General features: G+C 42.8%; 1 protein-coding gene across 5 annotated transcripts in view; it reads left to right on the top strand.

The window, feature by feature from the left end:
• LOC114665623 (solute carrier family 22 member 7-like) overlaps window positions 1–27,333 on the top strand; it is a 59,051-nt gene that overhangs the window by 23,522 nt on the left and 8,196 nt on the right. For all 5 annotated transcript variants that reach the window (XM_028820231.2, XM_028820230.2, XM_028820232.2 and 2 more), the window contains 6 exons: window positions 8,410–8,578; window positions 10,605–10,728; window positions 10,822–10,931; window positions 17,977–18,191; window positions 24,291–24,399; window positions 26,964–27,170. In XM_028820231.2, coding sequence (XP_028676064.2) covers window positions 8,410–8,578; window positions 10,605–10,728; window positions 10,822–10,931; window positions 17,977–18,191; window positions 24,291–24,399; window positions 26,964–27,170 — 934 coding nt within the window. The remainder of the gene's footprint in view (window positions 1–8,409; window positions 8,579–10,604; window positions 10,729–10,821; window positions 10,932–17,976; window positions 18,192–24,290; window positions 24,400–26,963; window positions 27,171–27,333) is intronic.

Below are 27,333 nucleotides of genomic sequence, written 5' to 3' on the forward strand. Positions count from 1 at the left end.
CACGACTGCTATGGTATAGAAATTACATTTTCCATGTGATCGTCCAAATTTCTGCCTGACATCCTTGCACTATGTGCCTGTGATTTAAGAGAAAAATAATTCTGATAAATGTGGACGCTGCCCTTCCGTGCTTAACGAGCAGAAGGTCCAAACAATTCCCAAGTCCAACACTTTACATGAAGAAGTCTGCACATCTTCTTAGATGTAAACTGTCCATCTTCTTAAAATAATTGATCACAAAAGCAACCTTGAATATTGCAGGGTTTTAGTGACCCAAACTCACCTTAAGGGACAGTAAGTAGTCGTGCAGGGCAATTTACAAATAGAGTTCTGCTTCAATGGCACCGATTACACTCATTCGCAAAGATTTCCACTCTCCCGAGAGCCGACGGGGCACTTGAAGTGTCACAAACAGTGCGAGAAGACAGGACACTGCCCGAAACTGCGAAGCTCTCGAGTCGGCGGAGTAGCCCGACATTCTGCGCCTCCCAGCGTCCACTTTGTTCTCACGACCCCTCGCAGCTGAAGGCGGTCTCGTCTTCAGATTGTTTACAGCTCGGCGCAGTTAAAAAGTAGAAAGACGCAAAGCTGTTTTCCTCAACTCTTCTACTATCAAGTACTGCCAACTAAAAAAAAAGTTACAATGTGGCAGTTTCCGCGACAGTCACGTGAATGAATAAATAAAACTTCTCTGTCAGAACGCACCTGGTAGCGGACGGCTCAGCACTGTAGTCCAGAGAGGAGGGCTGGGAGAGGGCGACGCGGGGCGCACTTCTATGGGAGAGATCGGTGTGTTTGTATTTACTTCTTTTCAATATCAGTAAAATAACTCTCACACAAATAAGAACAATTCGTAAAGGCGATATAAAAATGGCGTCCACAAATGAAGTGATTAGTTTGTGTATTATAATATGTTCTGTGGTCATATGTAATTTCCATATCGTGTGATCATACGTAATTTCCGTTTCAAACGCGAAAAGAATTTTATATATATAGATAATTGTGTACAAAGTCTAAACAGCACTTTTATTTATTAGATTTACTTAAAATCAATACTCGAATGCCTACCCTGTCCTCTCATAGCACTGAGCATAAGGCGGGAACCACCCCTGAGTGGGACAGTAGCCCACATAATTGGGCAGGTTGAAGTCGTCACTTCACTCAATATAAACGCACACCTTTAGATGATGGGAAAAAATGTACATCTTGTTTAATATTGCTGGTAAAAAGTTTCAAACTGAGTCTTTCAGAGACAAAGTCAGGAAGGGCCATGTTGCTCCTAATTGCAGTGGCCGTGCTCTGTAACCACTCGTATCACAGGCAGGTATCTTAACATACAGTATGGGCACTGGCTGGGGGGCCCCAGGAGCACAGAGGCCCACGATATTTCTGATACCTATGTATGTTTCTGTTTTGGTACCAAGACAGGGGTCCCAGCTTGCTACTTTGCTTGAGGGCCTATGATGCTGGCAAGACGGTCCCACTCTCCTAGCCTAACATACGGGCATACATACATGCTGTGATGTTGAATCCTCTCCAGCAGCAGAGCCTTCTGTTCTTGTGCCCAGCAAAATTCCTCTTTGCAAAACTGGACTCGGCCCCCCGATCCCAATCCGACACTCCTGGCCTCATTTACCACCCGTGCAATTCAGTTCAGCTGGACACAGGCTTCCCAAACACATTAAGCCAAGGACTTGAGTTTGTTACTTCAGCTGGAAAAAAATAATTTAGCTCTGCAGAGACTCATCTTCACAAGGCCGCTGGCAGTGTCTTCCAATATTTAAAAGCAACTTTAATGTCCTCTTCCATATTGCTTCCAGTCAGGGGAAGCCTGGCGGGGCAGTGATTGGTACTGCTACCTCAAGAAATCTTGTCTTAAAGTTAGAACCTTTTACTATTAGAAGCCAGGCAGGAGAAGAATTGTTCAATGCGTCATTTCAATATTTCGTTATGAAGAGGGAACATTCATCACACAAGCAGTCTGTTACAGCATGGTCACACAAACAAAGGATATACGTTCAATTTATAAACTATTGAATGTGCATACAGTGTCAATCAAGGCATACATTTCATACTTTGATTGGTTAAACGACATGAGGTGTTAAGCACAGAGCACCACCAGCCTAAATAAAAGTCTTTTTCCATCATAGCCTTGTTCTTCAAAATCTCCTAGTTTAGAGATTACTCTTGAAATCCCCACGTATGTGACAACTGTCCAGTTTTATAGTTTACAGGATATCTGCCGATCTCTTAATCACCCATTTGGTGTATTACATCAGCCTGCATCTGGTACATCCCAGTCTTTGTGGTTCACTTGACCTTTATTTGGTTTCCCAATATGCCTGAAGGTTTCTGACATCTATTAACCCTTTTATACTTCTAAGATGGATGCTATATTTTACCATGGAAAACATATCAAAATGCTTTATCCTAAATAACTATTTGACTTTCTTCCACAATTCCTCTCCCCCAGTACAAACCCCGAAAATGTGCAGCTTTGGTGAAACTCTGATTCTAACCTGGTTTCGTATGAGTGACTCGCTCACGGACACACTGGGAGTGGGGACAGACCCACAAGTACCAGGACAAGCTTCTTTTTCCATCATTTCTAAGATTTTTTTTAATCCACCTCAATGAGAAATATACGAGTAACAAATATGAACTGTATTATCTATTGTGATGGACGACCAGCAGCTCACCCTGGCCGGGATGCCCCTGGAATAGAAGGATGGGGGAAGGCAGCGACTTGCCGACACTGCTTCCCCCAAGACACTAGATGGCAGCTTCCCTGGAGTGCAGTGGTACCCCAGATTCCCGCAGGGCACTATGGGACATGGAGTTCGGATACACAGCCCTGATGGGTGCTGTGGCTGCCACCAGGAGGAGCTGTCAAAGGACCTGGGAACATATTATTTCAGTATAGCCCGGACGTACAAAGTAATCATGAGGAAGGAAGCCCTAAGATAGATAGATAGATAGATAGATAGATAGATAGATAGATAGATAGATAGATAGATAGATAGATAGATAGATAGATAGATAGATAGATAGATAGATAGATAACTTTATTAATCCCAATGGGAAATTCACATTCTTCAGCAGCAGCATACTGATACAATAAATAATATTAAATTAAAGAATGATAATAATGCAGGTGAAAAACAGACAATAACTTTGTATAATGTTGAATGTTAACGTTTACCCCCCCGGGTGGAATTAAAGAGTCGCATAGTTTGGGGGACGAACGATCTCCTCAATGTGTCAGTGGAGCAGGACAGTGACAGCAGTCTGTTGCTGAAGCTGCTCTTCTGTCTGGAGATGATACTATTAAGTGGATGCAGTGGATTCTCCATAATTGATAGGAGCCTGCTGAGCGCCTGTCGCTCTGCCACAGATGTTAAACTGTCCAGCTCCATGCCAAAAATAGAGCTTGCCTTTCTCACCGGTTTGTCCAGGCCTGAGGCGTCTTTCCTCTTAATGCTGCCTCCCCAGCACACCACTACGTAGAAGAGGGCACTCGCCACAACTGTCTGATAGAACATCTGCAGCATCTTATTGCAGATGTTGAAGGACGCCAACCTTCTAAGGAAGTATAACCGGCTTTGTCCTTTCTTGCACAGCGCATCAGTATTGTAAAGTATATTATAAAGTACTTCTGGGCTGAAGAAAATCCCTGTTCTGTATTAGACCCGGAAGTGCCAGCCAATCACGTGGTCAGAAGGACCAGGCCCGCACCTAGGAAATTCTGGGCCCCAGGCAGCTGGCAGAGTTTGGGCCCCTTTCGTGTTTCAAATATGTGCGTATATTTTAAAACGCCACTTAATTTCGAAAACCTGGTTTTTGACGAAGGGTTTTGAAAGTCAATGGTTAACTAGGAATAGTTTATTCTGAAAAACTCATTCTGAATATAAAATATCTCTCCATATTGTGTAAACATCATGGTAATCAGCAGTTACTGGCTGGTGGGTTAATGGATCCTATATGTAAAATAACGATAAGCAATGGTGGTATTAGAAATATATTGTAAACAAAACACACTAGTTCAATTTATATCATGTCCGTGTTACTGGACTGGTGAACTAAACAAAATTAAATTACAATGCATGTATTGTACAATAGCGCGTGTACCTGTCTCTGACTGCTGAGTGAGTCTGATGACAGCCGCTGTTAAGACCAAAAGTCCAAATACAAAATTAATGCAGATAGGCGCTTCTCTTCACTGTTCACATAATAATGAAATAATGCCAAATTATAAGCTTTTGTAAAGTCTAACTCTAAGCGTGCACAGAGCAGTAGGCCCTAACTCTTAATACTCACACGACTGCGAGTGCGACTGTCCAGCATTGAATGAATAACTTCCGCGATTCGCGAAGGCAAAAGGTGGAGACTAAACATAAACATTGCCGCACCGCCACCGGCACTCAAGATAACTCATTGTTATCTTGATGACGGACACGGGACAGCCTTTATGAGAATGCCGCTGAAGCTCTCGGTCTTGCATTTTCCCATGGTTCGACGGATGACAGATTTGAGTTCAAACTCAAATCAGCTAGATTCGAGATCGTACCCACCGGCGACTGCTGTATGACGTCGACGCGCCCCTTCTTGATAATAAAGGACCTTTCGAGAAAAAAAAAAAAAACTCGAAAAAGGGCAGGCCCCTATCTAGCTCGGGCCCCTGACAAGTGTCATGGTTTTCCCCCCACTAGGTGCGGGCCTGGAAGGACAGAAGCACTTCCGGGTCACAGACTATATAAAGGACTAGTGGAGACCCAGCAAGAGAGCCGGAGTTGGGAGGGAGTGTGACAGAGCTGCTGGGAGGAGAGGAGATTTATTGTGTGGTTATTAGTGTTTTTGTATGGTGGTGAAGGTGCTTCGAGGCATCACTATTAGAAGAGAAGGAATAAAAGATCCTTTTGGTGCTTTTACCTGGTGTCTTGGGCATTGGTCTATCGGGTTTGAGGAGCAACAGTGCCTTCTAGTGTTATGCTATTAATTCATTTCACATTCATAAACAAAAAGAAAGAAACATAAACAAACCAGAATCAATTTTCTGACCATTCTAGAAAGTATTTAACATATCATTCCAAAAATTGATTTCATTTTATTTTTGCAGCATTATTGCATGTAGAAGTTTAAAAATGAAATTGCAAAAGAGAGATTGCATTTTCGTTTTATAATTTTAAATTTTCATTTCCCTTTTTGCAGAAAATATCTCCCATACCTGTGCAGTAGTGACATTAGTTAGTTTAATTATTTGGATTTGTAACACCTTGTTGAACCTGTTTTTGAGTTGACCCACTGATATGCCCGCTACAGGGTCATACGTTTGGGGATCTCTCTCGAGTTATTCGCTTTTGCTCTGCCTCTCTGCCTAGATACTCTGGCTTTCTTCCAACATTGGTGTGTTAACTGACGGCTCTAAAGTGGTCCATTGTGAATGAACGTGACTGTGCCTTGAGATGACTGGTGTGTCCCATCCCAGACTGGCCTTGCCTTGTACCCATGGTGACTGGGACTGGCACCGGCTCCCAAAACCATGAACAGGAGAAGCAGGTTGAGAAATGAATGGATGGATGGATGGATGGATGGATGGATAGAGTGTGCTTTATTGAAATGCTGATTTTGTTGAAATGTAATGAACGATTATTATCAGAAACATGAATCCAGGATTATTTTAATGCAAATGATATTAAGTGGAATTTCAGCACTTGGATCTAGTTTAATTCTTGGCCTTCAGTGCTGAGGTTACATGTTCTCCCTACAGTTTCTTCCACCTGTCAAATGACAAACCTTTAGGATGATGGAATCTATAAACACAGGGCAGAGCAAACTGCAGGATTCCATGGCACCAGGGAGAGAGACAAATGTGAGGAACTGAATGATGGAAAAAGTGTGCTTGTGACGATGCAGGTTCTTCTCTATGCTCCCATCTTCCTAGTGGGAGCTTTTGAACCCGACACCGTCGGTAATGTCACCAGATGAGCTGGACAGTGAAGACACAACGAAGCAAGGGGATGGTTCAAAGTGCAGACGTGCTTTTATTAAAAACAATCAAAAGCAAAAACAGTGTCTAAAGTGTAGTGCAATCAAAAGGTCAATAAATAAATAATCCATTAAAAACCATTGAAATAGTGGAGGTTAAAATCTAAAATAGATCCTTTAAAAATAACCGAGGTTTAAACAATGGCTGGAAGCAGTCCTTTTAAAAACAAAACCCGGTGCCTTCTTGCTACTGGCGGCTCCCCTGCTTCACCCATCCAGGCTTTGCACCAGGGGAGTCGCCCTACCTGCAGCTGTCCTTCTTCACGTCCCTGGCTCCGTCAGACCGAGACTTAGGTTCCTGAACAGCCAGGGTGCTCATGCTGGGGTTCACTCTCCTAAGCCTTCCTGGCTCCTGCTGCCTACCGTGGCCTTATGCGGTGAGCCAGCCACCTTCTGGGTCACTCCAGCTCCTTGATCGTTAAGCTGGAGCGACCGCTTCCTTCAGTCCCACCAAGTGTCAGCCAAACACCCTTTCCAGGGGGCTCTCCTTCCAGCTGCCTGCAAAACACCAGCGAGTCTGCTCTGGATCGCTCACTCTCTCTATCTCGCACCAGCTCTTTACTTCTCCAGCCTTGCCTGTCTTCCTCCTTCTAACCTCCGTTCACTCCAATCCTTTTTTTCTTTCCCCTCCGCACTCGCTCTTCTACTACATATAATAGGGATGTGGCTCAGGTGTGGCAATTAAGATGTCCTGGTATCAATCACGGATGCAGACAATTCCTCACCCGTGCACTTAAGCAAGGAAACGCCCGCACCACAAAGCACCCCAGAACAGCTCTGGCCACACTACCACAGGCCCTCTATAAGCCACGAGTGCGGCGATTATTTATTTAAAACTATACCACAGTGCTGTGTTTTTATTAGTTTAGGGCATGTATTTGTTTTGTTCTTTTATTTAAATGCGATACATCTTTCTAAGGGTGGCATGGTGGCGCAGTGGTAGCGCTGCTGCCTCGCAGTTAGGAGACCTGGGTTCGCTTCCCAGGTCCTCCCTGCGTCGAGTTTGCATATTCTCCCCGTGTCTGTGTGAGTTTCCTCCCACAGTCCAAAGTCATGCAGGTTAGGTTAGGTGCATTGGCGATCCTAAATTGTCCCTAGTGTGTGCTTGGTGTGTGGGGGTGTGTGTGTGTCCTGCCCAGGTATTTGTTCCCTGCCTTGGCCCTGTGTTGGCTGGGATTGGCTCCAGCAGACCCCCCGTGACCCTTTGTTAGGATATAGCAGGTTGGATAATGACTGACTTACATCTTTCTAAACTGAAAAAAGTACTCAGCTAAGCCATGTAGAAATGTCAGATAGTGGGAATAAAAGCCAGCTAAAGGGGTCCTGGACCTGAGATCTCTAAAATGACTAAAACTCTGGTCCAGTGCAGTGGTGTCTGAGTTCTGGGCCCTGTTATTATTCATGAAGTCTGGTTGGGAGCCATAGGTGTAACTGGCAGGGGGGATTCATTTTGGGTTTGAACCCCCTGAAATATATTTTATGACAGTGCCAAACTGGTTGTTTATAGACAGAGTTGTGATTCTTGATGTTTCTCACCTCCTTAAAACTAATCTCTGTGCTGGATGATACAGTAGGTCAAGCTAACGGTAATCCTGAGACCAGAGCCAATTCTAGTTTTTTTTGAAGATTTTAAGCAGTACGACTTAAATTTAGGTCCACCATCCTATACATAACTAGATATGAAATATCTTATCCATTGTGAACCACCAGGCATGCACCTGCCACTCTGATCCGACACAAACAGGCAGAGAAACCAATTGCGTCCAACAAAAGACCCCTTTATTTAGGGAAAGGAACCCAGAAGGACAAGCACTGTAATATCACTGTCTCTTTCCTCCACAGCCTTGCAGCCCCCTTCCTTCTCCATGCCTTGTAGGTAAGCTTCATCCACCTCCTCCTGACTCGGGCTCCTTTCTGTGGGGCAGCCCACTCCTATAAAGCCGTATCTGGGAGAATTGCAGGTGGCTTGTTAGGGAGGTCTGGAATTACTCCCAGGTGTGGCGGAAGTCCAAGATAAGGCTCAGAATCTCCCACAGCTCCCACTGGTGGCATCCACAGAACCCAGCAGGGCTGTGTTAACAAATAGTAATTCCCATAAAGCCCTGTGGGAATCTGAGGCACAGTTGCAACCCAGGGGGGCTGTCAAGCAGCAGTTTGGGCAAGATAGCGCATTTCGTAATTCATCTCCCCCTGTCCTTCCATTAGGGAGGCATCCTAGCTGGGCAATGGCGCTGTCCACCATCCATCACACTGTGAAATATCTTAGAGAAAGGTGAATGAAAAATGTTTGTTTAAATGTTAAATGTGGTTTTGTATCTGCCAGATAAAGTTATCACTAACAAGCTTTCCTCCCTTTTTATGAAGGTCTAGAGTGGATTGATGTCAAGCATCACACTTTCACCGGGACAATTATTGGGCTTTCCTGGAACGTGGGCAGCATGCTCCTAGCCTTGGTGGCGTATTTCATCAGAGACTGGCGGCATCTGCTGCTTGCTGTCACATCGCCTTGCATTCTTGCTATAATCTCCTGGTGGTGAGTTGAGTAATGACTGCTGTGTCCTGATGACAATGTTTTACTCTGTGCCCCTTTTCCCTTCTAAATCACCAATTGTTCTGCTATGACTGCACAAAGTGGCACACCACAAGGGCAAAAGAGTATTAACTCTTTGAGGGCTGAATATTCTTTCTAAAAACTCAGTTTTCTGAAAAGTACACAAAGCAATGGTTTCACACATAAATCAACATAAAATGTCTGTTGCTACGTGTTATGGCTGCTGTTGGCACATGTTCGGCATCACTGGCAGCAGTGGCTGTGCGGGGGCACCTCAGTGGTCAGCAGGAATACACTGTGGACTGGCTGTCTTCTTACAGCAGGTGGGCGGCAGCGGCGTTCGCAGTGTCATAATATGGTTTGTACCTCTTGTCATCCCAGGTGAACGCTGCTGTAGGCGCATCAGCTACATGAAAGTGTTCAGCACCACGATCAGCTGGGGACCGATCAGATGATGCTGGTACCTCACTTTCATTTTTGATATCCATCTCCAGATCACTTGCATCAAATTCGGAGTCCAACAAGTCAGACTCCTATTCAATGAAATTACGTAAAACGTCCATGTAGTATTTTGTTTTGCGCATTCGCTTTGGTCTCTCACCAGATGCCATTTTAGATGCTGTTTGCTCTTCGCTAATCATGCACTCATAGGCAATCAAGGTTAAATCAACAAAGCTATGTAACTTTCCTTCTAGCAAAGAGAGTCAAACGTAAACGTAATGGTGAGTTTTGTTGCAGTTTACAGCTGATTATCATCCTCTACCCCTGAATTTTGACAAAAGTCGACATTAGCCCCGAAAGAGTTAAAAGACCAAGAGAGAAATGTGGTCAAACACCATAGCAGAAGATTAAAAGACTGAGAATGCAAGACTTTGAACTCACATGGTTTAGAAAGTACCCACAATCTTCATTGACATCAGTTCTTTGGCTACCGCTTTTATAGCATTATTACGTAACCATTCCTAGAAAAAGACACCCATGGTGGTGCCTGCACAAAAACAAAATGGCAACATGGTGAGCTTCCACACACAGAAAAAAATGTTAATTTGACAATAAATAAAACTTAAATCTCCAAAGTCAAAATCCTGCAAAATCACTTTCATAAACTGGGAGAAAAAGCAATCTGTGTAGAAGAATATTTTTTGTGCCATGAGTCCTAACACCAATAATGATGTTTATCAAGTTAAACCACTGAAATGTAGAAAATAATATATATTGCAGAAAATACACACAGCCAGCACATTTTCTTCACCTTCAGTTCCCCCATCACATACCTTCCACAGTTCTATCACTTCAAAATGCTTTGGAGATGGACCCTTTAGAAAAGAGTCAACTGAGTGGGTCAAACACGCCACATTAATAGTGACGGAAATGGAGCAATGCTGCCCCCTAACAGCCACGCCTACCATTACACCATGCGCAGCTTTATAAGGCCCAGTTCAAATAATGGCGTTGAATGACCCTCCTCATGGACATCTCAAGGTCTACCTAGCACTCATCAAAATGCAAGAGTTCACCCTAGGGGTCTCAGAGATATGCTGTAAAGCCTACTAAACAGGTCTGTGAGCATCTACCCAACATGCTCTACCAAAGCAAAAGCCACAGAAGAGCTGAGGAGAAGCTCACAGCTGACTGGAAGTCTGTCAGCACAGAGTTCCTACACATAACATTCCACAATTTTACATTGTTGCCACTTATTAAAGTTTGTATTCTGATCTTACACTTAAATATGAATTTTCTTGCTACAATCACATTATACAAAACAATACTAAGTTTACACCAATTCGACTTTGTAAATGCTTCATCAGAGACTTTGCTCAGTGGATATTGTGTAGCTGCGGTGGGTTGGCACCCTGCCCGGGATTGGTTCCTGCCTTGTGCCCTGTGTTGGCTGGGATTGGCTCCAGCAGACCCCCGTGACCCTGTGTTCGGATTCAGCGGGTTGGAAAATGGATGGATGGATGGATATTGTGTAGACTGCTGACCCGAGGTCTTACATGTGTCGCAGGTGGATCCCAGAGTCAGTCAGATGGCAAGTGACCAATCGGCACATAACAAAAGCCCATAAGCAACTTTTAAATTGTGCCAAAATGAATGGGAAGCACCAGTTTGCATCATGCATTACCACAGAGGTATGGATGAACTCCAGCATGCTGTCGTCTTTGTAACAGAAAACACAAAATCTGGAGTATGTTGCCTAATGGAAGATTTCTGTTTATCTACAGACCATAAGCAAAATAACCTTTGCAGAAGATTCCATCCAAAACTATTCTTATGTGCACCTGGTGAAGACCCCCAAGATGAGAAGACTTGTGTTTTGTTCTGGAATCGTATGGTGAGTAGCAGGTTAGTAGTGGAGTTTAAAGTGGGCACAAGCACTTATTTTATAAATTCAGATGTTTTTATCCCATAAATATGCACAATGCTCTTGTACTTTGTTCAACTGTAATATTTAAAACACTAGGGGGCTTTGCCCCCCTGTTTGCTTTGCTCGCCAATTCCTGTGTTTGGTTTTCCGGATACACACTTAAGATTTTTTTTTCTTTGAATTGTTGCTATTTCATTAGTTTCACTTTTATTTCAGAACTTCTGTAAAAACAATATTTGTAATCTTGCGAGTCCCAATATGCTGAATCTTGTTAATGAGGTCAGGATCGGTTTCTCGGTTTGGAATTTCAGCACAGACAAAACGATCGACATCATCAGCATTTAATAAATTAAGTAACAAAGTAAGTAGAGTTCTGCATTGGACTCCTGTCTGTAAAGTCGTGCTATTTTCCTCTCCCAGTTCCAAAAGTACATGAGTTTACCAAGGTGATACCCCAGCTTTTCTCTAGGTTTTTGTACAAGGGCTAGACAGAACATTTTTGACTCTTGGGGTAAATTTAGGTTTTTAAATAAGCAGACAGAAAAATATATATATATTAACAAAGTAACCAATAAATGCATGTGCGGTAAACTCCGTTTTTGAAATTCTCACGATTCTTTATTTGTCACAGGCATAGTTATACAGGACAACACGCAGTGACATGCATCCTGATCCGCTTATCAGAAACTGTGCAAAGTTAGAAGAATATCAGATTAACAAAAAGTCATAGATTGAAAGGTCACAGTATAGTAGAACATAATAAATAAGTAAAATTATGTGAATAAAGTAGAATTAAGTGTTAAGGTGCAATAGTGTAGTAATTTTTGTGCAAAACCAAAGTTAGACTGGTGCATAGTTAAATGAGGCAGTTTGTTTGTTTGCGCTACTGCGATCTTTACTTTCTTTTTTTATATTTTCTAATTTTCCTACTTTCATATCCTTTAACTTTCTCCACATGTGTATAGCACCGTTTTTTTGGTTTTTTTTTGAGCCTTTCTAATTTCCCTGGTTTCATAGCAGTGGCGGACCATGCATTTCACACCTAGGCCTTCAGTAGTGCTCCGTCTGAATCAACCCGCCCCTCAAAAACTAATTTATGGTTATAAAAACCATCTTAATATGCAGAAATACAGTATAAAGAGCCGTTGCTTCGCAGATAGATATCTCCTATAGCCACAATAAATGCTTTTATTGAATAGACAAACCAGGGGTGAACAAGTTCCTTTCTACTGCAGCTACAGCCCGCAACACACATAAAAAACATCAATAATAACTCATAAACTTGCAATATTATTTAGAAAAATCGCAACATTTTTCTCACCAAAAATTCGGATTATTTGTAAACAAAATCCATCCTCCTCTCTTTCCTCAAAAACAGTTCAATTACTCTGTCATACACATTATCCGTGCGCTTCAGTTCCATCACGAAGTCCCTTTCTATTGCCATCGAAGCTAATGCTGAAAGTCAAACCTGCCCTGTCGTACTTCTGGCATAAGTTTTAATTCGCTTTAGGGCTGAAAATGTCCGCTCGACAGAAGCAGTGGACACGGGAATGCTCACCGCCAAACATACCGATGTGTACAGCTGCCCCATGATGCTCTCATTCAGATTTTTCTATTACACCATCCTATCCAATCAACGGGTCTGAATACGGTGACGTTGCCGTACGCCTGCTAGAGGGGCCCTAGTGAAACCAACTCAAAATCTAATTGGTTGAAGCAATGGTTTAATCGACATCTATTTTGTGTTAGAGGGCCTGCAGAACTGATTGTGAAGGCCTCCGGCAGACTTCCATCTTAAAAATGTTAGGAAATTAAGCCGCTTTTTAAATAAACAGGATTCTGAGAAACTAATTCATGCATTTATTTCTAGTAGGATTGACTACTGCAATGCGGTGTTCACTGGATGTTCAAACTGTTCTTTATACAGCCTCCACTTAATCCAAAATGCGGTTGCAAGAATTATTACAAGAACAAGAAAATACGAACACATAACTCCAGTTCTTAAATCCTTACACTGGCTCCCGGTTAAGTTTAGGGCAGATTTCAAAATCCTTCTTTTAACATATAAAGCATTAAATGGCCGAGGTCCGGCTTACTTGTCTGAACTTATCATGAGTTACAAACCTGAGCGCACATTAAGATCTCAAGATGCCGGTCTGCTTATGATTCCAAGAATTAATAAAATAACAGTGGGAGGTTGAGCTTTTAGTTACAGGGCCCCTAAACTGTGGAATGGTCTGCCTGCTACTATAAGAGATGCCCCTTCGGTCTCAGCTTTTAAATCCCGGCTGAAGACTCACTACTTCAGTTTAGCATATCCTGACTAGAGCTGCTGATTAACTGTACAGACTGCATCTCTGTTGTTAGTCATTAGCACTTAAACATAAGTAACATGACAGTTATAATTTGTTACTAACCCTCACCTGTTCTGTTTCTCTTCTCGGTACTCAAATGTGGCACTTGGTGCCACGGCCCACCTGACAAGTTGTTTTGCCTGCCTAAGGAAAAGTCATCCCTGATGGAGGATCGCAGGAATCGTGGGAAAGAGGGGTCCTTTCATCGGATTGGCTGGCCCAACACTGTTTTAGCCGTGGAAAGGCCAAATGGGGGAGGCAGCTTGAAGGATGAGGTCTCTAGGACTCTACACAAATCCAAATCTTATTATGGGATATATCATCTACTGTTAAATTCTGCTCTGTACTTCTAAAAATTTATATTTTATTTCTTACTATATTGAGAAATTGTTCTGTTCTGTGTACTGCATTGTATTGTATTGACCCCCTTCTTTTGACACCCACTGCACGCCCCACCTACCTGGAAAGGGGTCTCTCTTGAACTGCCTTTCCCAAGGTTTCTTCCATTTTTTCCCTACAAGGGTTTTTTTGGAGTTTTTCCTTGTCTTCTTAGAGAGTCAAGGCTGGGGGGCTGTCAAGAGGCAGGGCCTGTTAAAGCCCATTGCGGCACTTTCTGTGTGATTTTGGGCTATACAAAAATAAACTGTATTGTATTGTACTTCTTTGACTTTGACCCTGCTTGGCAACAAATGATGGCTGAAATGTGATTGGTTAAATAATACGAAAATACATGTCTGGAAGCAGCACAGCCATCGGAAAAGCTATGAAAGGAAGCGGACAGACTATTTGAAATTATTTAATAAGTATTCATGGACAAAATATAATTAACATCAGTTTGTGATTCAGATAATTTTTTAGGCCAGCAGAGAGGGCCTTGAAGGCCCTGACGGCCCGCCACTGTTTCATAGTCTCTAACCTGCTCTGCATGTGTTTAGCGCCAACGTTTGTAAACGTCTTTATGAAGTTCTACTTTGTCTTTTACTCATTGTCTTTTAATTCTGAGCCGGATTGGACGTGCTTTTTTTCAATTCCACTTGTTCCGGGCTGATAATTACTTTCCTTATTTTCTGAATTTGCACCTCGATTATTCTTTTTTGCTCTTTCTGTCCAACGCTTTTGAGTCTGTTTTCTCCACGCTGCTTTCTTCTTTGCTTAGATGTCAACATTTAATTTATAACGTACTGTCCTCTGTGGTGGGTTGGCGCCCAGCCCGGGATTGGTTCCCTGCCTTGCGCCCTGTGATGGCTGGGATTGGCTCCAGCAGACCCCCGTGACCCTGTGTTCGGATTCAGCGGGTTGGAAAATGGATGGATGGACGTACTGTCCTTATACGTTTTATATGCGCTGAGAGCGCTGGATCTGTGTGTGCTCAAATCCTTCACAAGACTGAATGTTCTGCTGCCTATTGTCCTATTTGATAGATTGTAAGTAGGGCGTGTCTTTGGTCTCGCGGGTCTTTAAAATGTCTTACGAGAAGATCACGTATCGTAGACTTGCTTTTTGCTTTCCAGGGCAGGATTTCTTTTTATAATAGAGATAGATTTAAATATAAACATCTACTTCATTCATTTAAACATTAGGAGTAGCTAAGATACTATCATTTTAACCATGGCCCCATTTAATGGATTCGTATTTCATTCAGACTGCTTCTTGGCTTCTACTTGGCTGTACTGTAGGTATGTTGATGCTCTTTAAAGACGGCTAAAGTTCATTGTCAGAAAATCCTTTGCCAGGTTAAATGGTGACCTCTAAGAGCAGAATATTAGAAAGCACTTGTGGAACTTTTTCTTACATACTTCCAGGTAAAAGTTCATGCTTTGTTACTGTTCCGTTCCTTTGTTTACTTACTGCACGTTGTAATATCAGTTTGTCCTTTTCCCATATCACCTGAGCCATTAATGTTGTGCGTCCTTGCGGAAAAGTAAGTACGTTCTAGTTAATTTAATATAAAAGAGTTCAAATGTTTGTTAAACTTAGATGTGCAGCATAGTTAAAATGTGTACTTGCATGTAACGTTGTGACTTAGCGTATGTATTTAACTTTGTTTACAGACCACAGCGACAGAAATTAAAGTCCTTTCTGAGTTCAGACTGCATTTTTAGTGATTTCTTAATTCCATATCACCTGGAAGGGGGAGTTTACAACAGTATAGTTGTGCAACTGTGGAGTTAATAGCGGCACCTCCTGCCAGCAGACATCTGATCGTGCTTACTGCCTTTCGGATTTTATCTCATCGCATTTCCTACACCAGCTTACCGTACCGAGGCCAGCCCTCACTTACATTCATTTTAAGATGACGTAAAGCTTCTGCCAATTTGCAGTGATCTCTCTACGTTCAGGGCAAGTGGGGCAATTCCACCAATCTCCCAGAAGATGGTACTGTTTTGCAAAAATTAAATAGGTTGTAAATTCCCTGTAAATACCCCAGTCATGGGGTAAGTCAGACACGCTTACCGACTACAGTTACTGTTCACATTGCCACACCATGTTAATTTAAATGACAGATAGTTGCTGGACAGGACACGTTCACCGACAAGTGTGCCGACTTTCCAGTACAGCCCTGCACACTCCTTTTTGTGATAGCCAGTGGCGTGCTGACTGACAGAGCTGATGAAGGGTTAACAGGCATGTCCAGTTCAGCCCCAATTCCGCCTCTTTTTTTATTCCCCCCCCCCCCCCCCCATACTGTTGTGGTGCAAAAGGCATGAAACATCAGACAGATGATCTTCTCTTTGGTTTGTGAGGTTCCTTATTCCTCGTCGCTGCATTATATGAATTGTACGTCCAGATGATCACTGATTGGTTGTCAGCTCTAATGCATGCAGAGCTCACCTCTACAACTAAAGACAAAATGAAACCTGTTTGATTTTATTGGGGTGAGTCGCTGGGCATGCCACATAATGAAAATGGCTTCACGGAAGCTCAGACTACGTAAATGACGGCTACGACAGAATAACACTGAAAAAGTTATGTAATTTGATGTGGCCTTTTGTCGTCATAATAATAGTGTTCAAATTTTTCATGATATGATCAAAGCTTTTTTTTTTTGTGAGAAAAATATTTCTTTTTGGAGTATATGAAACCTTCCTTTGTGTCTGATTTTGCAAGGCCAGCATTGTTTCCGCTGTGCCCCCCTTCCTCACGTGGGCACACTTGCAGCTTGAACCTTTCATTTCCGTCTTTGGGTTTGAAGGCTACTGCCATTTTTCAGCAACTTATGGTCCTGAGCCAGAAAAGGGTGGAGTGTCCTCTCAGGGTTGGGAGCGAGATCCTGCCCCAAGTGGAAGAGATCAAGTATCTCGGGATCTTGTTCACGAGTGAGGGAAGAATGGAGTGTCAGATCGACAGGCAGATCGGTGCAGCATCGACAGTGATGCGGGCTCTGCATCGGTCTGTTGTGGTGAAAAAGGAGCTGAGCCGTAAGGCAAAGCTCTCAATTTACCAGTCGATCTACGCTCCTACCCTCACCTATGGTCATGAGCTATGGGTAGTGACCGAAAGAATGAGATTGCGAATACAAGCGGCTGAAATGAGTTTCCTCCGCAGGGTGTCTGGGCTCTCCCTTAAAGATAGGGTGAGAAGCTCAATCTTCCGGGAGGGGCTCAGAGTAGAGCCGCTGCTCCTCTGCATCGAGAGAAGTCAGATGAGGTGGCTCTGGCATCTGATCAGGATGCCTCCTGGACACCTCCCTGGTGAGGTGTTCCGGGCATGTCCAACCGGGAGGAGGTCCTGGGGAAGACCCAGGACACGCTGGAGGGATTATGTCTCTCGGCTGGCCTGGGAACGCCTTGGGATTCCCCCGGAAGAGCTAGAAGAAGTGGCCGGGGAGAAAGAAGTCTGGGCATCTCTGCTCAAGCTGCTGCCCCCGCGACCCAACCTCGGATAAGCAGAAGAGGATGGATGGATGGATGGATGGATGAGAAGCTCAGTCATCCGGGAGGAGCTCAGAGTAGAGCCGCTGCTCCTCCGCATCGAGAGGATTCAGATGAGGTGGCTCGGGCATCTGATCAGGATGCCTCCTGGACGCCTCCCTGGTGAGGTATTACGGGCACGTCTAACCAGGAGGAGGCCCAGGGGAACACCCAGGACACGCTGGAGGGACTATGTCTTTCGGCTGGCCTGGGAACGCCTCGGGATTCTCCCGGAAGAGCTAGAAGAAGTGGCCGGGGAGAGGGAAGTCTGGGCATCTCTGCTCAAGCTGCTGCCCCCGTGACCCAACCTCAGATAAGTGGAAGAGGACGGATGGATGGATGGATGGATATTGGCCAAGTTTTTGTGACATTTTAAATATGTGCGAATGTGAACATCTTGCTGCTGTTCATAATCATCATGAACCGCGTCGACCACTTAAGCACAATAGAACTGACCACTCAGCCCATTGAACAAAAGTTGGAAACTTATCAATATTGATTTGTGGTTCTGCTTTTGGTGTTGAGTTCCTGAAGTTTTAATACTGTTCATTGGTGCTTGTATTGTATAACATTATGTTGCTAGATCTTCATTTTGTGTGATTTTTTTTTTCATAGCATTATTCAGCTGATGTTTAATCATTACTGGAGCTGGTAGCCTAATCCATCATGTTTTTTTCACTCCGATTAACGTAATGATTGCCTCCTTCCAATGTGCTAAACACAGTGTCTGCTATGTGTTCACAGGTTTGGTGTCGCATTGTCTTATTACGGAATCAGCCTAAAGATATCTGGCTTTGGAGTGAATATATATCTCACTCAGTTCATCTATGGCGCCATTGAGGTTCCTGCAAAATGTGCCACTTATTTCGCCCTGAACAAAATAGGGAGAAGAAAAGGTCAAGCTTGGTCTCTTATTATAACTGGCGTATTAATTGGACTAAACACACTCATTCCTGCAGGTAAGGAACCAAACTTGAAATTACATATCCTACACTCTTGATGGCTTTATAAAGTTCTACTGGGTCAGCATTTTTCAGATTTTTCCTTATGAGTGTTAAGAGTCGTCCTGTACAGCTGACAGTATGCCTGGCATATTATTATTATTACTTATTATTTGGCTGATGCCTTTATGCAACGTGACTTACAACATTTGAGATGCAAAACCCTTGAGACGATGGCTCTGTATTTAGTGTGCCAGTTTCCAGCTTTCTGAATCTTTGGTATCATTATTATTATTATTCATTGGTTTAGGAGTTTGGATTTCACACTAACTTAGTTATTCTTGGATTTTGCCTTTTTGAGTCTTTTTGAGATTTGTTTTTATCGATTTAAAGGTCTGCCATTTTGTATGGTATGCTTTTTCAGTTATGTTTAGTTTTGGATTTTTATTTTTCTCCCTTCTCTCCTTTTTCCCTTTTGTATTTTGATACCTAGATGTTTTCTTTTTTCATTTTTTCCTCTTTGAGAATTTTTATTTTTTTAATTTTTTTTTTTAACCACAACATTTTCTTGATATTTTCTCCCTGTTCCCCTGTGAGTGTTTAGTTATTATCTTTTGGTTAGAACTGAATCTTAATTTTTTTTTTTGCTTGTTTGGATTGACTTTTGTTACTAAATCTGTTAAGTCAGGTTTCTTGAGTGAGCAGGGTTTTTCTCCATGGTTTACCTCTCCTTTTTGCATTTTGATAGGAATGGGGATGGGGACCCTTACCCCCCCCCCCCCCCACAAAAGCACATTATTATTAAACGAAGGTTGTATATATGCACAGACACAGGACGACGGACGCATCGAAGCGCACTGTGACTCAGCGCCCCATAGTCAAACCCAGCGGCTTCCCAGACCCAGTAGGTAGCCCCCAAACAACACAACACAACCTGTAAACTAAACTTCAGGTCACAATACAACCGCCGCCCGAACGCGCACACCATCGCATATAAAACCTTCGTTTAGTAATGTTTACGAAGGTTGTATATATGCACGGATGCCAGACGCAACCCGTGCCAAAAGCGCACACGCACTCGCACAGCGCCCAACAGTCAAACCCAGCGGCTTCCCAAAGTCAGTAAGTGGCGCCCAAACAACACAACACAACCTGTAAACTAAACTTGACGTAAAGCGTGCACGCCAACAAGTTGCCATGGTGACATATTTAAACATAGACATAGAATAACTAGACACCTCATGACTAGCAGAATCGTACGTCAACGTCGCCACCATATTGTGAGTGGCACTGCTGTGGAGTGAAGTAATGAATACCGTACTGCTTGGTATTGTACAAACCGCTGTACGCTCCAAACCAGATCCCGTGGGATTACATTTCATAGGTAAGGATGAACAATTGTTTTGGTTATAATTGGCCGTTACAAAATCCCGTTTTATAATCTTTACTTTAGCTAAGCCAGGCTAAGATAGCAAAGCTATGCATTTATGTGCTCAAGTGAGCCTCCAAACAACGTTTTGGCTAAATGTATTTAGTCACTATGTAGATTGTTGTTAGCTGTTAACATGTCTCAAACTTGATGATGTGTTATTTCTCAGGGAGCACATTGAGGAAACACAGTTTGAAATTGACAACCATCATTTTATGCTCATGTCTTTAGTTGTGTCTGTCTTTCACAAACTAAGGCTGCACCATATTGCCAGACTGAATGCTCTCAAATTACAAGATCTGAGTGAGCGAGAAGAGTGTAAGTCTGGAGGAGATCAGTGAGGTTGTGGAGAGCTTTAAATGTTAAGAGCAGTATTTAGTATTGTATTCAGTAGTTAACTGGGAGCCAGTGAAGTTGAGAGAGAATACGTGTGATATGCTCAGTGGATTTACAACAGCAGGATATTATCCTGGCAGCAAAATTTTGAAGAAGTTCTAAGTGATTGATAAGTTTTTGTGGGATGCCAGATAGAATACCATTACAGTAATCTATACGTGACATGACTCAGGCATTAAACAATACTTCAGTACTGTGTTGCGTAAGAACAGGACAAAGTCTGGAAATGTTTTAAAGATAGAAGAAGGCAGTCCCTGAAATGTTACTTATATGGAAGGAATGGTTAATAATAATAATAACTATAATTATTATTATTTAATAATTGCCATTATTAGTGTATAAATGGATATAAATAATTCCATTTAAACGATTCGCCAAAATCTGTTGTATGTAAACGATACTGTTTTAAACGTTATTGTTTTTTCATCAGAAAACCCGGTGTCCACGTCTACCTGTATTAGTTTAAATGGCACTTTTGCCACTCACAATAAGGCTGACATATCGTGTCTACTGGGAAACACAGTGAATGCGGTGTCTATCTATATATGTGTATGTATTTAAACTTGAGGTAGTGGTGACTACTGACAGTGCCAGCAGTCAGCTACTCCACAGTGCCTGTGGTCAGGGGTTCAATTATGATTCCTAACAGCAAACGACATCTAGCTAACAACACACCCATAGAAAAACAAAAACGAGACTGCATGGATAAAAACAATGAACGAAGGCTCCTACAACGTGCTTCTGAAACACCAGAACCAAACAAGTCATGACTCCAAAAAGAAATCGCTTTACTACAAATATATTTATTTCATTAAATGAAAATTTTCCCAGGACGCTCCCACCCTCCATGATCTTACATCCCTACAAAGATTGGAGGGAACAGAAAGTAATTGCCATTCTTGGATTTGCGATTCTTTAGAGAATCGGGGGTTTACTGGTATGAAATAATAATGGGACGAACACTGGAAAGAAAAACCGTCAGTCTTGACAGATCACTGTTGGCCATTAGTGTACTCAAGCATGAGCTGAGAATCCTGTAGAACAAATACATACGGTAAAGTGCATTCAAAAAGAATTCAGGCCCCTTCATTTTTTTCACATTTTGCTGTGTTACACTAAAATCATTTAAATTAATTTTTTCCTCTTATCTTGCAACACTCAATATCCCAGAATGAGAAAGTGAAAAACAGAATTTTAGGATTTTTTTTTTTCCAAACTTACCGTTTGGGGTTGCCACAGTGGATCATCTTCTTCCATATCTTTCTGTCCTCTGCATCTTGTTATGTTACCCCCATCACCTGCATGTCCTCTCTCACCACATCCATAAACCTTCGCTTAGGCCTTCCTCTTTTCCTCTTGCCCGGCAGCTCTATCCTTAACATCCTTTTCCCAATACCAACGCAATCTCGCCTCTCTGACTTTGTCTCCCAACCAACCATCCAACCTTTGTCTCTCAATCGTCCAAACTTATTAAAAATAAAAAACAAAAATGAAATATCACATTGACACAAGTATTCATCATTGAGATATTTCAATGGCTGGTTTGGAGTCCACCCGTGGTCAATTCGGTTGATTAGACAGGATTAGAAAGGCCCACATCTGTCAATAGGAGGTCCCACAATTGACAATGTGATTGAACAACCAAGCCATGAGGTCAGACAGGATTGTGTGGTGGCACAGATGTGGGTGCAGAAGGCTACAAAAGGTTCCTGCAGCATTGAGGGTTCCCTACATAACTCTTAAATGGAAGAAGTTTGCAACAACCCAGCTCTTCCGAACTGAGCAATCCTGGTAGAAAGGCCTTGGTAAGAGAGGCAACCTAGAACCTGATCGTCACTCTGACTGAGCTCCAGAGAACTTATGTGGAGCTGGAAAAAAACTTCCAGAAGAACATCCATCATTGCAACACTCCATTGATCTGGGCTTTATGACAGAGTTGCCGAACTCAAGCTTCTCCTCAGTAAAAGACATGACAGCCCACTTGGAGTTTGAAAAAAAGGCACCTAAAGGACTCTCAGACTGTGAGAAACAAGATTCCCTAGTCTGATGAAACCAAGATTAGTATCATGTCCTGAGGAAACGAGGAACCACTCATCACCTACGCAATACATTTGACAAAGTTGAATAATGGTGGTGGCAGCATCATGTGTTGAGGTTGCAAGAGGAGCTGGGAGACTAGGCAGTGAAAACCTGCTCTAGAAAGCTCTGGACTTCAGACTGTGCCAAAGGCTCACCTTCCCGCGGGACAATGACTCTAACCACAAGAGTGGCTTACGGACAATTCTGGGAATGTCCTTGAGTGGCCCAGGCAAAGCACAGACTTGCACCCAATCGAACATCTCTGAGGAGACCTGAAAATAACTGTCCACTGACTCCATCCAACCTTTAGCTGCTTGAGAGAGTCTGTGGAGGAGAAAGGCAGAAAATCCGCAAATCCAGGCATGCAAAGCTTGTCCCGTCACACCTAAGATCACTATAGGCTGGAGTCGCTGCCAAAGGTGCTTCAGCTAAGCAGCAAGTAAAAGGTCTGAATACTTGTGTCAATGCAATATTTCAGCTTTTCATTTTAAATTTATTTGCTAAAATGTCCAAAATCCCGCTTTCGCTTTGTCATTCTGGGGTATTGAGTGTTGCTTGATGAAGGTAAAAAAAGTTCAATGATTTTAGCACAAGGCTGCACCATAAGAAAATGTGTAAAAAGTGAAGTGGTCTGAATACTTTCTGACTGCACCGTCAATCACGAGTGGAGCAGTAGAGCTGTGTCATTGCAGTGTTAAGGTGCATTGAAAGACGCTGACTAGAAATGCAATAAAATTAGATTAAATGTCAGCTATAACAGGCCTCAGGATGAAGCAGACGTGTTCATGCACAGCAGTCAAAGCACTACGAACATACTGTGGCTCATCAGGCTGCCTGTATGCTTTTATACCTAACTAGCTGTGTAAGCCTGTCCTGTAAAAAGCCCGGGCTCCTAGAAACTATTGAAATAGTCAGGAAAAAAAACTCAAATGCGGAGTCGGCGGTTTCATTTTGCGGACGTGCTCAGGGCCGGATTAAGACGAAATTGGGCCTGATGCTGCAGCGCAAAAAAGGCCTATTTTTTTCTCGCCATTGGTGCATGTACTCCGAAGTATGAACTCAATTTTGGAATTTTCACCAAAAGCTTTTCTTGTTCTGCTGCTTCTTTCCTTTTCTTTTTCGCTTTATCCCATCCACTGAGTTGAGACGCCATAGCAAGCGTGCGCGAAATAGTACGAAAGATATCACAAAGTGACGTCACGTGAAAATCTAACAATGAAATACACAACATTTTGCAATTCTCTTACGAAACAGAGTAAGAAAAAATGAATTTGCAGAGACATTGGGTCAAAGTGACTCAGTTCAGGCTCTTGAGGGTAAAAATTTGTCCACGATTTAAATTTCATAATAGACCAGAATCCTGTCGAGGATTTTAAAAATTCTAAACATCCATGCCGGGCCCACAGGCCGGCTTTTAGTTTTACCTTTACAGATAACCATTTAAATAGCCATCGATTTTTACTGTACAACTAACTTTCAAGGTGAAAAATTTACTACGTGGTACTTACCGAACAATAATAAAGTGGCAAGAATCCCCAAAATATTGCTAAAAACGCAGCTAAATTACTAAGTAAACTGTTTAACATAAAATTGATAGTATTATCTTGAAATCTTCAGTTAACAATAAACACAATGACGTTATAGTTACGTCACAGCGCAAAGAACAATAGTAACTGTATAATAAGTAACGCCGTGTCTAGGCGTCTGAAAGTCGGACTCCAAATTTCATTCTAAGAATTATTTTGAGGTTAATATAGCAAAGAAAAACTGTTCAGCTTCTGGAAAATTCTCGTCTGTTTTCATCTGGGCCTATTTCAGGAATGGACCTAATGCTGCAGCATCAATAGCACGACCTTAATCCGGCCATGGACGTGCTCACCCTTCTTGTCTAATCAGCAGCTATGCGAGTTTCTCTCTCATTTCCTCGACGGTTTCACTTTGGTGACGGAGTCGCTTTCTTTCAGCTTCATGCTGTAGTCTCGTACTTCTTTCTTCTCCCGACTCGTTGAGTTGGGGCCGCCTTGCTGGCTTCTTTTAGCTTCATGCTGTAGCCTCGCACTTCCGGGCCGGACAGAGACACACACACTTCCACAAAGTTTATATACAAGATAAGTGGCTATTGAATATTCTTTGGCACTCATGATTATCAAGAACTAGATGTTGGTTCGCTGCTGCTTGCACCTCGACTCTGCACTTTTTTTTATTATTTGCAGAGCAAGAATGGATTCGCACTTTCATTGCCGTTCTTGGGAAGGGTTTCTCCGAAGCTTCCTTTACTATTGCCTTTCTGTATACAGCGGAGCTTTTCCCTACTGTACTCAGGTGAGAAGGCTGACTGTTGACATGAACTGTAGGAGAACAAAGCTGGTGACATAAAATCACCCCAGAAACAGCCTTGACAATGTTGGTCAGCAAAACAGAGCTCATTCTGTGCTTGTGATTCTCATTATTCTGTTTTATTATTTTCACCAATACTGAGCTCACATCCTCACCCTACAGGAAATGAATTTGAATTACCTTATGGAGATTTCTTTTTATGTCCAAAGTGGACAGATTTAAACAAGGTGCTATACGTTACTGACTCAGGCGATGGAGATCTGCGTCTTTGCCCCGTATTCATGGCCAAAAAAATAAATAAATAAAACAAACTGTGCCTTTCTTTTCCTCTGGCCTCATTTTGTACTTTTCCATTTGTGAGCCCCTTTTATGCATTCCCCAATCAGAGTGACCTGTCTTAGTACAAGGGAGGCGCTTAATGAAAGTCAATGTAAGAGTTGTGCTTAAGCAGCAGTGGACTGCAGGCTGTTGTCGGCCCAGCCATCACTGTGCCCCCAATCAGAAGGAGTAGAAAGCTCTTTGAGATGTCTCCACAGTCGAATCAGTCCAACTCGTGTGCATTAGAAAAAGGAGGATAAGTGAATGCTGCTTTAAACACATGTGACATGTTAATTGTTTGATCTCTCATCATGGCCTTTAGCAGCCCACACCATTGTCCAGTTTTATGGAGGAGTTCTCTTTTGCCTAGTGTGCTAACTGTAGCCACCTTGGCTCCCACAGCCCATGAACTTTGTTGAGTTTGCCTTTAGGCTTGGTGTGAACATTTCAGATCCAATGTTAAGGTGCATTGAAACGCGCAGAGTAAAAATGCAATAAAATGAGATTAAATGTCAGCTGTAACAGGCCTCAGGATGAAGCAGACATGTTCATGCACAGCGGTCAAAGCAGTACAAGCATACTTTGGCTCATCAGGCTGGCTGACATGACTTCTGACTTTATCAATCTGAATGCAACAGGACTGTCTTGGTATACTTCTGACATCCTGGGGGCAGCACAGAGCCCCCAAACCCTAGGCACAACCACACCAAGACAGTCCCGGGTGCAAATAAATGTTTTTTTATTCACAAAACACATCTTTCACAGTCCACAATGCAATCCTCATTGCCTAATATCTCTTTCTTCACCTCCAGGTGATCTTCACCCTATGCCTACCGACTCCGAGGCTGTTTGGCTTCCTTTTATGTTGGACCTGGGAGTACTTCTGGTGCCAGGGCATAGCAGATGGAAGCCCCTGTGAAACAGGGAGTCCTTGTCCCTGTAGCACCCTGCCCTCTGGTGGCACCCAAGGACCCCAACAGGGTTGTCCTTCAGAGCAACGAATCCCATGGATCCCTGTGGGTGTCCATGCCGGGTCCACGCTAGTGGAGCAATGGCATATATTGTACTGGGGGAGGGACTTCTCTTGACAAACAACCTCCCCAGTCCATCCATTAATCTTTTCCCCCCTACTGGGATAAAAACCCAGCCGGGTTACACTTCCTCTCATGGTTTCCTTCCATTATGGCTTCCTGGCCAGGCAAGGATTCACCTTCCATCCCAGCTGGGATGCCAGCCCATCCACCATGGTGCTTACGCCCTACATTTGCATGTTTAGATAGCAGTAGTACATTACATTTATTAATAAAAATCAGAAAAATTCAGAAATATATACTAGCTGGAAAAAATATAAAATACTAGCGCTGTAAGCCAGCACAGGGTTCTAGAAACTATTGAAATCTTCAGAAAAAAAATTGAAATGGCAATTGAAAGGGCATATCTCTCTCCTTGGAGGATTTGTTTTGCCGATGTGCTCGCGTCGCTTGTTTATTAGCAGCGGGAGGAAAAGTAAAAGGGATACCATTTTGCCGATGTTAGCATCTAAGTGACTTTGTCTTTCTTCGGCGCTTTCATTTTGCTGATGTGCTGGCCTCGCTTGTGTTATTAGCGGCTAGGCGACTTTTCCGTTTCCTTGGAGGAGGAGCCCTGACCACCCCGAATCTGCCTCTCACTTCCAGGCCGGACAGACGCACACACTAGACGTTTATATACAAGATTTTATATATGACAGGAATCCCACCTTCCCTTTTCAGTTTTGTGGCACCTTATACTTGTTTTATGAAGCATGAAGCAGGCCTAAGCACAAAATAATAATGCTAACATTAAAGAGACAGTGCTGTTTTAGTGCATCCTGCCTACTATACTTGCAAATCCGGTGCGTCTTCAGGAGTCTTAGTTAGGAGAAAACTACATTCTCACTGCAGAGGGTTTCTTTGAATTTGTGAGGCTCCAATTTGGGAGTCCTGCGGCTCCCCTGAATGATTTTGTAAATCTTCTTAATGTTGGTGTGTTCTCCTTCTTTAAGTTTATTAGTAATGATCACAAGCTACACCAAACAGGGCAGGCCCCACAACTACTGCAGTTATGTTAATCTACAAAACCTGAAGGAAGGGGTGACAGAAGGAAACTGTACACCAAATGAGGCGGTCTATACAACAGAGCATGGAACAAACAGAAAATAACTGCTTACTTGTTGCTGATATTTTCTTCATGTCATTTTTTATTTTTGACAGACAAAGCGGCCTAGGCTATACTTCGTTCATGGGCCGTATGGGAGTTTCTTTAGCCCCTCTGGTCATAATTCTAGAAGATATATGGTCCTCCTTGCCGTCTGCCATTTTTTCTACTGCTGCCATTTTGTGTGGATGTACAGCATTTCTTCTTTCTGAAACTCACAATTTCCGATTGCCAGAGACAGTCGCGGATGTGGAACAAGACAAGTAAGAAATGCTAACATTGCTTTAGTTTTTAATGCTCCTTCACTGCTTCATTCTTTTGAACTGAACCTGCAGGGTTAATTTAAGGACAGATTGGGCACCAAGATGTGAACGCTCCATACCCAGGTTAACCTGGACACCAGAACACTGTGCGTCACTACGTTCT

This window comes from Erpetoichthys calabaricus, chromosome 15 (assembly GCF_900747795.2).
Source record: "Erpetoichthys calabaricus chromosome 15, fErpCal1.3, whole genome shotgun sequence".
Taxonomy (NCBI): domain Eukaryota; kingdom Metazoa; phylum Chordata; class Cladistia; order Polypteriformes; family Polypteridae; genus Erpetoichthys; species Erpetoichthys calabaricus.